The 18051-nt window shown below is 36.0% G+C and overlaps 1 protein-coding gene across 8 annotated transcripts in view; it reads right to left on the minus strand.

Annotated features, from left to right (window-relative positions):
- The window catches only part of CNKSR2 (connector enhancer of kinase suppressor of Ras 2), a 348720-nt gene that overhangs the window by 38891 nt on the left and 291778 nt on the right, over positions 1-18051 (minus strand). For all 8 annotated transcript variants that reach the window (XM_069063427.1, XM_069063426.1, XM_069063424.1 and 5 more), the window contains one exon: positions 13825-14368. In XM_069063427.1, coding sequence (XP_068919528.1) covers positions 13825-14368 — 544 coding nt within the window. The remainder of the gene's footprint in view (positions 1-13824; positions 14369-18051) is intronic.

Raw genomic sequence — 18051 nt, forward strand, 5'->3', positions numbered from 1 at the left:
TCTATCTATCTATCTATCTATCTATCTATCTATCTATCTATCTATCTGTCACAAGTTCATCGATTTTGGTTTAAGAATCCTATACTATGGGTAGCAATGGTAGAAGATTATTTGCAAATTATCCTGGAGGAAAGTGCTCCCCAGAGGGAACCATTACTTGCAGAAGTAGCACTAACAATAGGTCTTCAGTTTACATATTCTGTGAGAGGATATTGATCAAAATGCAATAAAGAAAAGAGAGGTGCAAAAACAAGTTATGTATGACTTAACCTCATTATCCACAAAAGAAACAAAAACAAAATAAAATTTGGAGTTGTGATCAGGTAGGGTTATTAAATGGGGAAGAAAGTGAAAAATTATGTTTAAAATCTATAGATTCAAGATTCACATACAATAGCATCATTTTTTCCTTTGACAGTCTATTATCCATAACTCTCAAGTAATCAGTATTTATGTACAACTACATTACAATGGCAAACAATGTTTATACTATTGGATCCTAGATATTAAAAGGACTTTTGAATCACCAAGAAAAATTCATCACATTTTATTGATTTCCAAAATGGGTTTTCCTATCCATATTAGCCAGTACCCACGATTAACTAAATGATCTCATTCTTAACTATAATAGGCAACATTTTACTTGTTAATCCAGAAAGAAAAAATGCCTGTAAAAAATGAGTTTAATCCAATTCTAATTAATTTCCTAAGTGTTGCATAAATGATACTTAAAGAAGATAAAGTAACTGATTTTCCTCTACAAATCCAAAGGATCCAGTCAAAATTGATTGAAAAAAATGTTTTATAGGTAGTAATTATTTGCACAATGTATGTAGGATGCTGCATGGTTTGGCTAATTTACTTTGCATGGTGTTGTCAAGAAGAAATATAGTTATATTAGTTAGAGTTGCCTTGTTCCCTCTTTTAAAGACAAAACACAATTTATCATTATTAGGGTAGACTATCATTTTAGCACGCTGGAAAAGAAGGAAACATTTGTCACATTTATAATCGATGAGAATCCTGCCACTCTAGAGTGCTGTAGGAACAGAAGAAAAGAGGAGGATGCAGTGTGGAACCCTACTGCAAAAAAAAATTACATCTGGATTTGATTTCTGTTTAAGCTACCTGTAGAAGAGATGTACAAATACACGCTGGGCTTATTAAAGAGTGAAACATAATAATCTGCAATGGAATTTAAAGCACAATGTAATGAACAAGTCATTCTTGTGTTTTGTTTCCTTCTCATTAGGTTGTAGGCTCCTTGAGGGCAGAGACTTTCTATTTTTTCAGATTTGTATCTATAGTACTTAGTATAGCGCTGGGCACATAGTAGGTGCTTAATAAATGTTTAATGACTATTATTGACTGCTTATTCTTGTGATCAAGTATTTTCAAATGATGTTGAGATGATAATTAATAATCAGGTGGATGGTGAAATGGGTGAAGTATGGTACTTGGAGTCAGGAAGAACTGAGTTCAGAGCTGGACTCAGATACTAACAGTGATCCTGCACAATTCACTTAATTGCCACCTGCCTCAGTTTCTTTATTTGTAAAATGGGGATAATGATAGAAACCACCTCCTAAAGATGTCATGACAATCAAATGAGATAATGATTTTAAAGGGCTTTGCAAACCTCTAAGTGTTATATAAATGCTTGCTATTATTGCTAACTATTATGGTGGGAGTGAACTATCTTTCTGAACTGGGGAGAAAATAGTTAATGGAGTCTTTAGCCACTTAAATCTCCCTTGCAGAGCAGCCAGTCCTAGTTTTATCAGAATTACTGTTACATACTTAATTTCCTATATCTTCTTTAACTATAATTGCAATTTATGTCTACCAAAGAATGAGAATTCACATTCACATTGAGATTTCCAATTATCAAAGGAAAACTTAATTATATTCATGACCCCCAAATTACTACAATAAGTCTATCAACTAATCTAATAGAGAAAGATTTTCAACAAGTATAGTAGATACAAAATAGCATTTTCTGTTTAATTCTTCATTAACCAGAAACTTAAAAGGAAGCAGAAAGCCACTCCTCAGGAACATTCTTGCTAATACTTAAAAAAAGAAAACATATTATTGCAAAGAAATAAACCAAGACTCAGATGATGTCAGTAAGCAAGAAACAGCTTCTTTTTGGAATAGCCATTGCTTTCATACTTTTCAAACTTTAGGATTCAGTGCTTTCACAGAGGGCAGGGATTTTCCCACAGTGGATCTGTAGTGTGTATAGGAAATGCCCCTTACAACTATGGTTGGACAACTGCTCTATAATTTACAATCCTAGAGAATTTTCTAGGGGACCGAGAATTTAAGAGATTTGACTAGGAGGGCAGCAAGGTGGTTCAGTGGATAAAGCATCAGTCCTGCAGTCAAAAAGACTTTAGTTCAAAATCTGGCCTCAGCCACTTACCAGCTGTGTAACCCTGGGCAAGTCACTTAACCCTGCTTGCCTCCAAAAAAAATGACTAGGGTCACATAGTTAAGTATGTGTCATAGTAAGACCTGAACCTTAGCCATCTTGACTTCAAGGCTATCTCTTATCTACTATCTCATGCTCCCTTACACATATGTAGTAAGTGCTTAATAACTGTTGAACTGAATTGAATTCATGGTGAAGACAAAATGACAACAGAGACATTTATTGATCATATGTTCTCTACTTCAAAAAGAAAAACAAAACAAAACCATCTTTATTCCACGGAAACATCTTTTCAAAGAATTTTCCTTTTCCATGTCCTAAACTGATAAGTTAATTGGCTATTCATGCTCACTGAGTTTTATGTATGGGACAGATGTATTTAGCCACATGAATTTAAATTGAGAAACATTTCTTTACATTTCTTATTAGCTTTTAAAACTTGCAAATTCCAACAAATTCTCCCTTCTGTGATTAAAAATAATCAACACTTTTGGAAAGAAGTTGTATAATTCCTCATTCACATTAATGTTGAGATATTTTTAGAGTACTGTCTCCTAGCTTCAAATCCTAAAACGTACAAAAATATATTATAGTCAAGAATATGTGTGTATATGTGATGTATATGAATTGGGAAATTACTGTGGCATTAATAACACATTTAAGTTGAATAAACACAAAACTATTTTTAAAGAAATAGCTTTAGTTATAAAAATAAGTTTATTTTTTTTTACAAGACTAAACCATTGACAAGGATCTTTCCATGTTTATTGTGTTCTAATGAGGCCTGACTGTGAGGAAACAAAGGAAATGTAGAGTAACAGACATCTCAAACACCCAGGAAAAAGAGGACTTGGAAAATACATAAAATAAAAATAACATATATGTCATTATTCTTGCTTCTATTTAATTGTCTAATTTCTTTTATGTTGCACTAGGAAATACCCTGATACTGACCTAGAGGAAAGTACTAAACTAGACTGGTACAGGGGTAGGGGTAGGAGGAAATAGGAAGACACAGTGGTGGTGCTTATATACTTAGTGGGTCTCCTGGAAATATATTAAATCTCATTGGCTCTGGTGGCATGACATCTATGTTAAATGTAGCAATTTGCCATTGTATCTCTCATGGCTAGCACACAGTAGGTGCTTAAATGTTTGTTGAATGAATGAATGAATGAATATACACTTGTCAATATTTCGTTGGTCAACAAGAAATGACAACAGGTCTGGTTTAGGGTAGTGAGGATACCCCCAGACATGTGTTCTTTACTTTTTTTCCTCTTTCATTCTCCTCCATCTCCAATTCTAGAATTTATGTTTTAGAGTGAATGGCATAATTTGACAGCATTTAGAAATCTTGAACACACACACATATATATTTTAAGGGGAGAATAGATTATGATTTATTTGGAATATTAGGATCATCTGGGTCTAAATGGTCTCAACAGGGGCACCTCTTTTCAATTTAGCTGATATGGTCAGTTGAGAGAAAATTTGAATTCTAATAAAAACAAAAATGAAAAAAAACAAACCTAGTTTTATCCTTTCAGAATTACTCCTGACTGCCCTTGCTTCTCTCTCCTTGCCTTTATTTTTGACATTTTAAATATTCTGTTGTCTTCACTACTTTACCTCTATATTTCTAAGTATTTGTTTTTGTTTTTATTTTTGGCAGGGCAGTTGGGGTTAAGTGACTTGCCAAAGGTCATAAGGCTAGTAAGTGTTAAGTGTCTGAGGTCAGATTTGAACTCAGGTCCTCCTGACTCCAGGGCCGGTACTCTATTCACTTCACCACCTAGCCTCCCTATTCCTAAGTATTTTATTGCAACAAACCAAAGTACTGTAACAAATGTATATAGGTGATTACACATTTATTTTAATGGAACTGTGATGTCAGTGACGTAGGTAATTTACCCCAGCCAGTGCAATTCCAACCTAACCATTCCATCTCTCATCCTGAGTGATCTCACCAATATTCTCTGGCAAGGGCACCACAGAAAGTTTCTCCAAAACACTTAATGCCTTTCTCTAGATGCAATGGTCTTAACCTTTTGTGTGTTATGAATCACTTTGGCAGTTTAATAAAGCCCCCTGACACTTTTCTTTGAGTAATACTTTTAAATACTTATGACAGAATACATAGGATTACAAAGGAAACTAACAGTATTTAAGTAAAGTTATCACTGTATACACACACACATATATATCATTCTATCTATCTATGCTTGAAGTTCATGGACCCCAGATTGAGAACCTTTGTTTTAGGGTCCTCATCTCTGAACCCACTATCTATACTTGATAATCAAGTATTGTTCTCCGCTGTTACAACATAACTAGCACACTTCCTTTTCTGATCATGGATTTTTTCACCGATGTCTTTAATAACTCTTTTTGTGTGCAAATCATTATTAGCAAGCCATTGCATCTTCCATCAATTATGTATTTTCCCACTGACTTTTGTTAATCATCTGCAGTTTTGATCCTTCAGAGATTGGGATATTCCAGGATCTAAACCCAATGAGCATCACCAGGAGAATATTAGTGTAAAAAATATCAGTTTTGTATTAGGAACAGGCTGGAATCACTGAAAAAGCTACCCACTTCCTCAAGTGTAGTCTAGTCACCACCTTATATGTATTCAGTTATGGAATTGGTTCCGTGTGTTTTTTGCAGTATTTATCCAAGATATATCTCTATGGGCTGCCCATTCAATTGTTTCTTCCTGTGTATTGGCTATGGATCTCACTGATGATGCCCTAGAATTCTGGTCTTGAGGCAGTCAAGAAATAAGGATGTTAGCTGTGATTTTATTATTTCCTTAATGTCTCGTTTTTAAATTATATAGTGCTGATTACCTAAAATCTCAGGAATTCATACATCCACACATGGATATAATTTTATAGTTCAGATTAAAATTGCTAACTAAACATGGTCTGGTTTACTTGACTCAAGAATTTATATTTTTTGCCCCCCTCATCTTGTCAGATCACATTCTTCATACTAGGCTTTTGCTTTCTCTTAAATATTCATTAATTCTTTGATCTCCTAGTTACTAGATAATTCCATCAAAACTGAACATGAAATCATGAAATTCTGAGATCTTATTTGTTTGCCCACAGGAATCACTAGATTAAGAAAAAGATAATCACAGATATTATCTTTGTTTCTTACCTGAACCAAAGTTGGAAAAGTTAAAAGGATGATCATCTTGTTGTATGGCTATTATTAATGAGATATAGACAGTGACTCTGCTAAAGTTAGATGACCTGAGGAAAATTGGCAAAATTACTAGATTGATTTGAGGAAGAATGGTTGATCTTTCCAGTGTCCTGACAAGGTAAAATGTAATATCGCTGTTGAATTTGAATAGCTCTCCTTAAAAAATAAGCACATTGCATAAATTCTTTTCCTAGAATGGAGGAGGATTTCTCATCCTACAACAGTGACTTTAATTTTGAGCCAGCTACCCAGGATTCTGGTGCTACTCAGCAGCATTTAGAATCTTTTTAAATGACCCTTTAAATCTGGGTTCATTATTTATTTCTTAACACTTCTTTTGAGAGTATGGTATTGGTGGCAGCAGGATGGCTGGGTATTCACTGAGGTGCAGCTGAATCATGTCAGGCTGCAGTTTCATCACATTTCACAAGCTAAGATGAACCTAGGTAAGGAATAGGATGGAAGATTTCCAAGGGAAACTCAGGGTGACGAGCCAAGTTCTACTAATGGTTTCAGAGCCATTTCCCCTTCTTCCTGAGAGCTAGTATGCTATGGGAGAGAGGGAAAAAGTGATCTGGATGATATGGGATCCCATTCCTATATCTGCTTGTGTCTTACTAAATATCACTTTATTGCTGTTGGCCATATTTTCTTCATCTTTGAAATGAGAATAATTATAATGATTTTACATCTCCCTTCCAATGAGAGAAGAATGCTTTGAGTCTTAGGGAAAGTATAGTATAAATTGTAATACAAATATCAGTTGTTCTTATTGCTAACATACAAGTTCCATGTGGCCATTTCCATCAAACGATATAATAAGCTACTGGAACATTATGCTAAAAAATAAAATCTAAAATTTTTAACTCAACAATAATTTGTGATTTCAATAGGTTTAAGAGGGAAGAAATAAAATGACAAAGAGCTAGCAACAGAAATAAGGCAGCTATTTCCCAGGTGGCATGCAATCTGAGTCAGGTAGGCAATGAGGAGAGGATTATATATTGTGTTATTCTGCATTACCATATATACATGAGACAAAGAGGAAGGGGAGCCATGTGCAAAGATATATGGAAATAAACAAGCAAAAACCTCTCCTTTTCAGCCCCTAGATATTGGTTAATAATGCGAATTTAAAGTTAATTGAAGATAGGTTACATCATCAAGCTGCTAACATTAGTTGTATCTTATCAGATGAACGCTGGGCCCAACTAATTTTAAAAAATAATGCAAGTGCATCTTTTTTTTTTCCGAGCTCACTTCTGTAGAAAATATTCATGGCTGCATAAAGAAAATCAAGCTAGGCTATTTATCATAATAAGGATTTTTTCTTTTTCTCTCTTCCTTCCTTCCTATGCTAACATTAATGCTTAGTAATTCACATCTCATTTTTGGTTTCTGATAAGTATATACAAAATTCATATCTGAATCGAAAGACTATAAAGGATTGCTCAATAATTAATAGAATAGTTACTTCACCATTATATTTTTCTCTTATGTGATTTCTTTATATGTACAATCTGGATGGTGCTCAGTACATTTTAAAAGGCTAAATCTTTTATAGGAAATACTTTCCCTTAAAAAGTAAACATCTTGCCTTTGTCTATAAGTTCCCTTGGTTCTTTTCTTTTGCCAATGTCTTAGACATCTTTTTCTCTATAAGCTCTTATGCCCCTCTTCATTTATTCCCTTGAACCCACTACTATTCCTCTAAATGTTCTTAGTGATTATCACCATCCAAATACTACCTTTACATGGCTACCCTAAAGAATGATTTCGCCTGGTTGTGCTAATACTATGCTCTCAAATGACAAAAAGTGGTGGATCTGCCACCAAGCTTGGGAATGACTTTCTCCCTGCCCTGGTTTAGCTGCCTCTTTCTCTTCACAGCAATTCCACATTCTTACAATCACTTCCCACTGTCTACATGCTAAGTTACATCCTCCTCCTTCTCCCAAATTTACCTCACAATGAATTTAGGGATTTGCTAGAGAATTCCCCCAGTGCCCTTAAAATGGCTAGAGTTGGCTAACTTTCATGTAGACTTCTGCCCACTGCAGTGGTATAGTCATCATACACTTCCTTTTTTGGCTGTTGGCCCAGATAATTTAAATGACTAGTGTAGTATATCGAGACACTATCTAACATTGAATTCTGAACTCCTCCAACGGTTTAATTCTACACAAAGAACTTTAGCTCATAATTATTTTTCCCCAGATGTATTTTTAAATATAGTTATCTGGGAACATCTCTTATTCCCAGATCATCCATAAATATGCCAGATTTTATCTCGCTAACCTCATTCATTCATTCATTCATTCATGCATTCATAGCTATTATACAAAGGCAACAAATGTCTTGCAGTTTTCCCAATTAGTTTTCATTTGACCCAAGCTAAAGTTAAGTATGAATTAAAAATTAGGCCTACTAACTGTTAATCTCTCCCTGTCTACTGGCCCCATCCTTATGCTAACAAAGATACGCTCAGTTTTCCCCTATCTTTGTCCCCAAGAGATCATCCCTTTACTCTTCAAATGATTGTTCTACATATTTCCATCTCTTCATTATTAAACTTTTAGAAACAGTAATCTTTATTCACTGACCCCATTTTTTTTTACTAAACATTCTTTCCTTGGGGTAGCAAAATGGTACAATGGAAAATATATTGGCTTTATTGTAAGACCTGGGTTCAGATATCATTTTGGACACTACTTATATAGGGAGTCAGTGTGGTATAGTGGGAAAAACCTTAGCTCTGTAGTCAGAAAGGTAAAGTTTGATTTCTGCATCAGACATCACTTATGTGACATTATGTAAGTCATTAATCTTCCAAGGCCTCAGTTTCCACATAAAAGAGTGGTGGAACTAGACAGCCTCTGAGGAAGGCTTGAGATCTATAAACCTCATGCTCTACTTCTAACCCCATCAGTCTATGGATATGGTTCTTTCCGAAGTCACCAGGAAACTTTTAATTGTCAGATTTAATGGCCATTCATTTTCATCTTCCTTGCCCTTTTGCAGCACTGAATCTATTCTCAACCTCCTTTCCTTGTAGATATTCTCTCCTATTCTACAATCTCATTTTCACTTCTCTGTATTGGAATGGGACATTTCCTGTGCCTGGAATACACTTGTTTCTCATCTCTGTTGAAATCTTTAACTTCAATCAATCAAGCAACTATTTAAAAAATTATATTAATCACCTACAAATGTCCAGTTAGGCCCTGAGGATATGTTCAACAGTGAAACTATCCCTTCTCTCAAGGAACTTAGCTCATGTATTACCACTTCCTCCTTAAATTTTCTCATACTGCTTTGTATTTCTTCTTTAACTTTAAAACATCCTATCTGGCATGAGTCTTATTGGTTTTCATGTCTCATTCCCACTTTTATATGGCATCCTCCTCCTTGACTGCAGGGAATGATTCTTTTTTTTTCTTGTAGCCAGTATCTAGCACATTTTCTATACAAAATGGCTACTTATTAATCTTAACTGAATTGAATAATAAGCTGCTCAAACAAGGCACATTCTGTCTATGCTGGATAAATGAAAATAATGATAAAGTGAGGGTAGGAATGAGATGCTACCATAATTGCCAAAGGAAAAATCAGTGATAAGATATGAAAGAAAAGCTTTAAACTGTTTAAAATATTATGCAAGTAGCATCCAGTGATAATATAATAGATATTCCTGACTTTTCAAAGTAGAGTTTAGTTGGTTTACAAACTGCATGACACAAAGACTGGCTTGGCAGAGTGGACAGAAAGCTGGGCTTAGAGGCAGAAAGACCTGTGTTCACATTATGCCACTCACATGTAGCCCTGCTGTGGTGTGATATTGAGCAAGTCAATTAATCTCTTAGTATTATAGGTACTTCTCTAAGGCTATAAGTTAGAGAAAACATACTGACCTACATTGGCGAAGAGAGTTTTCTTATCTGGGACTTCCCTGTACAATGAAATCACACAGTTGTGTGATTTCCCACGCAATGAAAACACAGGTTCTATCTCCTAATCCTATGCATTAATAATATGTTTCATGTATTCGTTCTGTGATTATACTTGGTAGACAAGAGCTGTCGTACCATATGCTTTCAATAAACTGAAGTATTATGAACAGATGTACCCTTATAAGCTCCAGTTTACAAGAATTGGGATCAAACTTTATTGCTTTTCTTCCCCAGTGATGATATGATGCGGGCTGATTAGATAAGCTCTTCTACCCAAAGGCAGAGGGTGAATGGGGTATGGAGATACAGATGGGAAGAGTAAGATATGAATAACCATCAGTACAGACTCTGACTCTATCTTTGTGTTTAACTTAATCTGACCTACTTATGATTGGAGTATTAAAAGGCATCTGTTGTTTCCTCAGGTCAACTTAGAGGACTCAGCTCCCTTTGTCCATGTAATTGTAAAATTGTACTGCCTTTTCTGTCTGTGGGCCATCCAGAATTAGTTGGTGGTCTGAACCAAGCCATATCAGTGACCCAAGATTCAGAAACACATTTATGAGACTTTAGTTCTCATAACAGGCAAAGCAGACACTCAGAATGGGAGAGAGATATATAGCTTGTATTTAATTCAGTAAATCTAGAATTTATCTTAAGGTGAATTGATTATGTCTTTGCTCCTCAAGTTCCCAAACCTGACTACTATATGGTGATAAATACCCAAATACTAAATGAGTATTTTCAGAGCCCAAAATAATAACTGCTTACCTGAGTATGTTTAGTGTCACTCATTGCAAACCAACATCAATTTAGCCACAGCAAATTACAACTAGATTTAGAGCTGAACACCTCAATTTTAAAAGAAGATATAAAATACCTTTGTAATTTATAGGGACACAGAACTGAAGACCAAATCATGTAAAGCAACATATACACAGATCATTTAGTATTTTAACACAACTGGAATATAATTTGAATTGTGGATTTGGAAAGTTGTGTTTTGTCAAGCTATCATAATCTCTGTAACCCTTTAATGCCATAGCAGCCTGTTCAGTTTAGTAGACTCTGGCAACTTTGCTACTTTTATTGTCTTGACTGAATTCAGGAAACTATTCTGAAATGGATGAATTAAATTTATTCTCTGTATATCTTATTGATAAAAATTCATTGTGGTGGGTCAATTCAAGTACTGTTTCCAAACAGGACAGAGGCGGCATATTATTAAGATGTGTTTGCCATCCACCTACTACATGCTCAGAATTACACCCTTTATTGTAGAACATAGGAAGGAAATATATAATAGGGCCTGACAGGTATAGTCTCTATTTTGTTTTCAATTATAGGCAATAACTTTTTTATAGACATGAGGCATTTGAGTAAGTGATCTAGGTGGTAGGATCTTCTTGGTAACTTAATAAAAATGACAACAACAACAATAATGCTAGCTAACATTTATATATAGCATTTAAGTTTATAAAGAGCTTTACAATTATTACCTCATTTGAGCCTCACAACAACCCTGTAAATATCACCATTTTACAGATAAGGAAACTGAGACTTAGAGAGGTTAAGCAACTTGTCCAAGGCCACACAGCTCATGAGAGTCTGAGGCAGGATTCAAAGTCAGATCTTCCTGACACTGAGTCTAGAAACCTGTCGTATTATAGTGTCCAGCTGCCTCTATAAATGTGCACCACATGCCTTAACTAAATTCAAGAGGTCACATTTGGATCTCTGACTATAACACTTCTATTTCCCATTCATCAAATGACATACACACATATGTGTGTATGTATGTATGTTTACACATAGTCTCTAAAGAAGATGAATAATATGGCAAAAGGAAGGTAAACACAATCTATCATTCAGCAAGACTTCTGGCATGAAATAAATTTCAGTCAGGAGGAGTTTGGAGCTGCCCTGAGATAGCAGGTAGTAGCTTCCATAAAAAAAGTATACATTGTCCAGGTAATGTCTGTGCCTGGGGGAATAGTGAATGGAAGAGAAGGGATGTCAAAGCAATTCTATCAAACCACACTTCCCATTGGTAAGGAACATATGAAAAGGCACGGACTCTTCCACATAATTTAATCACAAAGCCAATATCAGCTTTACATGACCAGCCTGTTGTATAACACTGCAAAAAGGGGGGAGAGAAAGTTGTGCTAAATGAGGTGGCTGCATCAGCAGCCCACTCAACTCTTGTGGGAACTTGCAAAATCGACCCAGAAGAGGCAGCTGTATGACTGTAAAATGCACCCCACCAGAAAACACCAAAGACCACTAAATAATTGATAAAAGAAAAGCCAAAAGCATCAGAAAGAGCCTGGGAACAGTTGAAGGGAGTCATGGAAGGGTAAACCTGGCTACTTTGGAAGATATTCAATCTAACGGCTGATAAAATAGAACAAAAATGCATCCCACTACTTCTTTCTGTTTCATCTTTCCTGCTTTACATGTTGCATTGGCAAGGAATTATTAGATGCTTAACCTAAAATATCTCCAAAGACTTCTTAGCTGTATTAATAATGATGAAATGATTTCTGGACACAATTCATTTCAACAGTACATGCCTGGTTTTTAATGCCACTTAAAACTGATGATAAGAACCTAATTTAAAAAAATCCACCACATGAAAAACAAACAAGAAACCCCAAGCAACATAATAATAGTTGCTTGGCACTCTGAGTGAAATTGAAAGAGCCAAAAGGGACCTTCTAATTCCTTATTCAGTACATTTTAAGGTGTTTAAAATAATTTTTACAATAATTTTAATATTAAAATTTATCTGATATTTTATTTCTGAACTTCAGCCTCTGGGTGGCTTGTGTATGCCTCCCCATCAGTCTTCCTAAATAGTTTTGGACTCTAATGCTATGTCTATGGAGTGTTAAGCTAGTAGGAAGGAGAGCAATGGCAGAAGAACAATCTTCTTCAAGCATAGTGGAAACTACCATGATGCTGCTTTGGGGGAGAGTCATCTTGTAGGAAACCTTTGTTATACGAATTCTTATCATATGTGATTTTTATGCTTTAGGGAATGTGTGCTAATCTAGTCTATATTCATATTAAGAACCCTGTGAAAATAGGAATTGACTATTTTTTGCAGATCAGCTTCAAAACAAACCTTACAGTATTATTTAAAGTATGTTAAACTTCAAATGTGCTAAGTAGAAAGCAATTGACCTGTCAGTAGATGATGGCTTTGAATTGCAGTTATTTTTCTAGCAGTGGTAATAGTTTTATGCTGAATTAGTCCACTATTTTTTCTTCAAGCATAGATGAGAATGCTACACTTGCAAGTTGGGCAACTGGGGGTAAGGGTATGGCCTATGGCATACACATCCCCTCACCTACTGGGTAGCAAAGCTACTTAGCTCTTTGGGGTGCCAAACACATGGCTGTGGCTTCATTAGGCCAATTTAACTGTTTTTTATGTGAAAAGAGTTATTTCAGACTACAGGAGCAATCTGCAAAGTATATTTACATTTATTGGGTTATAAACATCATGAGGGCAGGAACCATGTCTTATTTAAACTTTGTATCTATTCCAGTATCTAGATTATTATTCTGCACAGAGAAATCATATGAAAAGTGCTTGTGGCATGAAGAACAGGAAGGGACTATGGATAGGATGGTTACTTGGAAACCATATATATGTATATATGTACATACATACATATAGGTATAGATATAGATATTTACAGTTCATAGGAATATTATGAGGAAAATTTCTTCTAATAAAATTGCCTTTGGGATTTCTCCTTTCAAATTCTCTAGGAGAGATAACTAAAGTGGTAAATAAAAGATCCTTTACTTCTTCAGTTGAAGCTGTTCTTATTCTACCTTTAAAGGATTTATAATGTCTTAATAAAACTATGGGCTAAAGGGATAATGTACACATGTGAGAACCAAAGTGAATGGGTGAAGAAATAAGAAATTCAAGTGGTTATTCTTAGAAGCAACATTAGTAGAAAGGAAAAAGAATTATTTGCTATAATTGTTGATTTTTGGGATTGAATCTATATTTCTCTTTATTTCCCTCAAATTACTAAAATACTGAAAGCAGGCCACCAAAAAATATCTAATCCCTTCTACGACGAGACCCAATATTTTAAGAAAAAAAAAAACGGAAAAGAAATTCTATTAAAATAAGCTTTTGGAAAGGTTAAGACTTTTCATATAAAAGTTAAGCAATTGAACAAATATACTTACTTTTGTCCCCTATGTTTTCTCCTGCAGCTTCCCCCTCTTCATCCTCCTCCTCTTCGTCCTCCTCCACCTCGGTCTGCTGCGCATCCTCTGGTTGGTCACATACGCTGATCGGTGCGTTCAGGCAGCAGTGACTGAACCCGCTATCTCGGGGGAGAGTAAAACTGCGAGGCTTGCCTCCATTTCCATTCAACACCTGCATTCGCTCTCCCTCCAAGGGATATGGCCCATAGTGATCCTGCAGGTGGCATTTTTGAGTTGGAAGGGTCGACTGCCGTCTGTGCTCGGGGGAGATGACAGCTGAGTCAGAGAATACTGAGTCCTCCAGGGGGAGAGTCTGAAGGTAGTGCAATCCTGAGCTTGTCAGGGGCGTCTCGATTAAATCCTGCCAGGACCTTCTCTGGCTGGCAGTCTTGCGGATGGGGGAGGCTGCGCTGCTCCCAACCACTTCTTGGCGGAATTCTTCATGAGAGGACTGTGACTGAGAGGTCTCTGTAGAGGACAGCCGACTGTGTTTGGGTTCCACGTATGGACTGGCACAGCTCATCTGTGGAAGGATTGCATTTTGATCAGTTTCTATATTGGACACCATTTACTATTGCGGGAAATATGTTTGGTGATCACCAGTCAATAGAACTGACTTATTTAAGTGAACAAACTTGTTAACAAGCTTAATCTCTACTGGGGTTTTCAGAAACCTCAACATTCATCTGCTTGCACTGTGTTTCCCTTTCTATATCTGTGATCCAGAGAGCGAACCTTTCTGCTGTTTCTTGAACATGGCACTCCACTTCCTCTCTCTGTCCCTTTATTGTTGCCCTCCTTTGTCTCCTGGTTTCCTTCAAAACTTAGCTTAAATCTTACCTTTGCAGGTGGCCTTTCCTGGTTCCCACTTCCCCCTACTGCTGGGGTCCTTCTCTATGCCACTTAGAATGTAGAAATCTTGTATGTGCAATTATTTCCACGTTGTCGCCTCTATTAGAATATGAGCTCTTTGAGGGCAAATACCAGGTTTAAAAAAGTTCCCTTTGTACTCCTATTACTTAGCAAAGCTCCTAGTACTTAATAAATGCTTGTTGACTGACTAGCATCCAAGTTGTACTGTGATTGACGTGGATAGGGAAGCATTAAAATGAAATCGTGGCAAGTTTTCATTTTTATTTTTTTAGAAAAAAAGAGAAAGTATTGAATGGAAAAAACTGACAGTAACAAATTACAGGGTTAAACATTTAAATTGCCTACATTAAAAGAAAAAAGTTTACAGATGAAATTAAAGCTAAAAAAATTAAATAAAAAATTTCTAGAGTACTTTAAGGTAGCACTTATAGACCCTAGTCAAAATATGTTTATAATTATAAAGAAAATATAACATTTATTGGAATTATTGTCTTGGTTTTCCCAAATGCCATAGATTAAAAAAAATATCCCTTTTAGAAAGTGAGTGCTTCCAACCTCCATTCCCCCCAGCCTGCCCTCCCTTCCATCATCCCCCCTCTCATCCTCTTTCCCCCTACTCCTGTAGGGTGAGATACCCCATTTAGTGTGCATGTCATTCCCTCTCCAAGCCAAATTCAATGAGAATAAGGTTGACCCATTCCCTTTTGCCTTCCTGTTCTTCCCCTCCATTGTAACCAATTTCCCTTACCTCTTCTATATGAGATAGTTTACCCCATTCTGTCTTTCCCCATATCCTCCCATTATATTACTCTCTCACCTCTTAATTTCACCTTTAAGGTATCTTCCCTTCCTGTAAAATTGGTCCTGTGCCCTCTATCTATGTATATTTTTAAACATATATACACACATTCACATATATATTCATATGCCCACATACCCTCATATATAGACATATATATTTCTATTCCCTTCAACTATTTTCATACTGAGAAAAGTTTCATCAATTACAATTGTTGTTTTTCCATGTAGGAATGTTAATGGTTCAACTGTAATAAGTTCCCTATGATTTCTTTTCCCTGTTTACCTTCTCATGCTTCTCTTACTTCTTGTATCTGAATATCAAATTTTCTATTCCACTCTGGTTTTTTCATCAAGAATGCTTGAAAGTCCTCTATTCCACTGAATGATCATATTTTCCCCTGAAACATGATACTCAGTTTTTCTGGGTAGGTGATTCTTGGTTTTAATCCCAGCTCCTTTTCCATCCAGAATATCATATTCCAAGCCCTTTGATCAGTCAGTGTAGAAGCTGCCAGATCCTCGGTTATGCTGATTGTGTTTCCACAATATTCAAATTTTTTTCTTCCTGGCTGCTTGTAATATTCGCTCCTTAATTTGGGAATTCCGGAACCTGGCTATAATATTCCTAGGAGTTTTCTTTTTGGGATTTTTTTCAGGAAGTGATCTGTAGATTCTTTCAACCTGTATTTTGCCCTCTGGTTCTAAAATACCAGGGCAGTTTTCTTTGAGAACTTCCTGGAGGATGATTTCTAGGTTCTTACTTTGGTCAGGGCTTTCAGGTAGTCCAATAATTTTTAAATTGTCTCTCCTGGATCTATTTTCCAGGTCAGTGGTTTTTCCTATGAGATATTTCACATTGTCTTATATTTTTTCATTTGTTTGGATCTGTTTAACAGCATCTTGATTTCTCATAAAGTCATTAGCTTCCATTTGCTCCAATCTAATTCTGAAGCAATGATTCTTCTCAGTGATCTTTTGACATTCTTTTTCCATCTGGCATCTATGTGTTGATAATTCTGGAAACAGCTACAGCTGCTACTGATCTGGAGTCCTTTGGGCCAGAGGCTGGTCAGGCCTGCCTTGGGGCTAAAACCTCCAGCTCACACAGGCCTGGGCTTGGCTCCTAGAGCACTTTGCTGGCTGATTCCTGCCGGCCTGCCGGCCATCCTTAGTGGGAGGTTAGCTTCTCTGTGTCATTTTGTGCGTTCTGCAGCTCCAAAGTTTGTTCAGAGTCCCCTTTTTACATTGATTGGGGAAGGTGGAAGCTGGAGCCACTTGGAGGTCATGCTTCTACTCTGCCATCTTGACTCTGCCCCCTGAACTTCGTAATTTTGGCTATAATTAAGGCCAGGGCTGACTGGATGGAGGCATTCCTGGCTCAGTGGAGTTCCTAGAGTACTTTAGGATCCTCTGGCTAGATTTAGTGTTAGAGTGGGAAGAAGAAAGCACTGGATATTTTCTCCAAGTAGCTGATATTTGGTTTCTCTCATGTTAAATCATAATATACATAATTGGTTTCCTAAATTTTAGGTGTTATTGTATTTAGTGAGCCATTTTAAGAAGTCTGGAGTTGATTCCTTCTTATCCCTCTACTTTTGAAATACATCGAAATAATAGCTCTCAAATAGCATTATATTATGCAAAGGAGGGGGAAATAAGATTAGTTGTATCCTGCCACTTAATTCACTATTTTGTAACTGACATCACTGTCTGTCATTGTGCCATCTTGGCCAACTCCAATAATTTATGAAGTATATTTTCATAGAAATGAGAGGAAATCATTCTATCCAGTCATATCAGCAAGCATTTAAGTGCCTTCTATATGCCAGGTCCTTTGCTAAGCTCTGTTATAGTGTTAAGTATGCTTATTAAATCACAGTTTTCCTTTTACTTGGTAGAAGTCTCAGCTGCTCATCTTTTTCAGCACCTCCCTTTTTAGAAAGTCTCCAGGGGTAGTGCCAAGGTTCCACTGGGTAGACCAATGCTGCCAGGTTAATTAAATTACTGTGCTGATTTCCTCTGAAGAGGATTAAATCTCAGTGATGGAGAGAATGGATCTTTATGGATAGATAAGCTACTGTTAGTAAACAGAAATTAACTATCAGTGAATTCATGGTCAAGTTAGTAGATCATTTGTTAGTGTAAGTAAGACCTTGATAAGTTCATGAAGATTGTCATTTAACTGATCAAAGAAGGGGCTCTGCTAATAAATTTAAGATTATATAATTCACATGTACTTGGAAATTTGAGCATATATCACTTTTTGATTTACATGCAAAAAAATGGTAGAAATACATGTATAATTAAAAAAAGGGCCTCAGAGAATAATAGCCCTTAAAACACATTTCTCTCCTATCAGTAGAGTGGTGGGGATTATAGAAGCAGAATGTTGCATGCACTGTCAAACAAGGCTGTTTTCTCAGTTAATTTTGCTTAGCCACTTTTTCCTTGTTATTGGGAAATAAGCATGGTATAAAAGGTAAGGTATATATATATATATATATATATATATATATATATATATATATATAT

This window comes from Petaurus breviceps, unplaced genomic scaffold, assembly GCF_028583685.1.
Source record: "Petaurus breviceps papuanus isolate PSGF00001 unplaced genomic scaffold, PetGlider_PUasm1.0 90574, whole genome shotgun sequence".
Classification (NCBI taxonomy): Eukaryota; Metazoa; Chordata; class Mammalia; order Diprotodontia; family Petauridae; genus Petaurus; species Petaurus breviceps.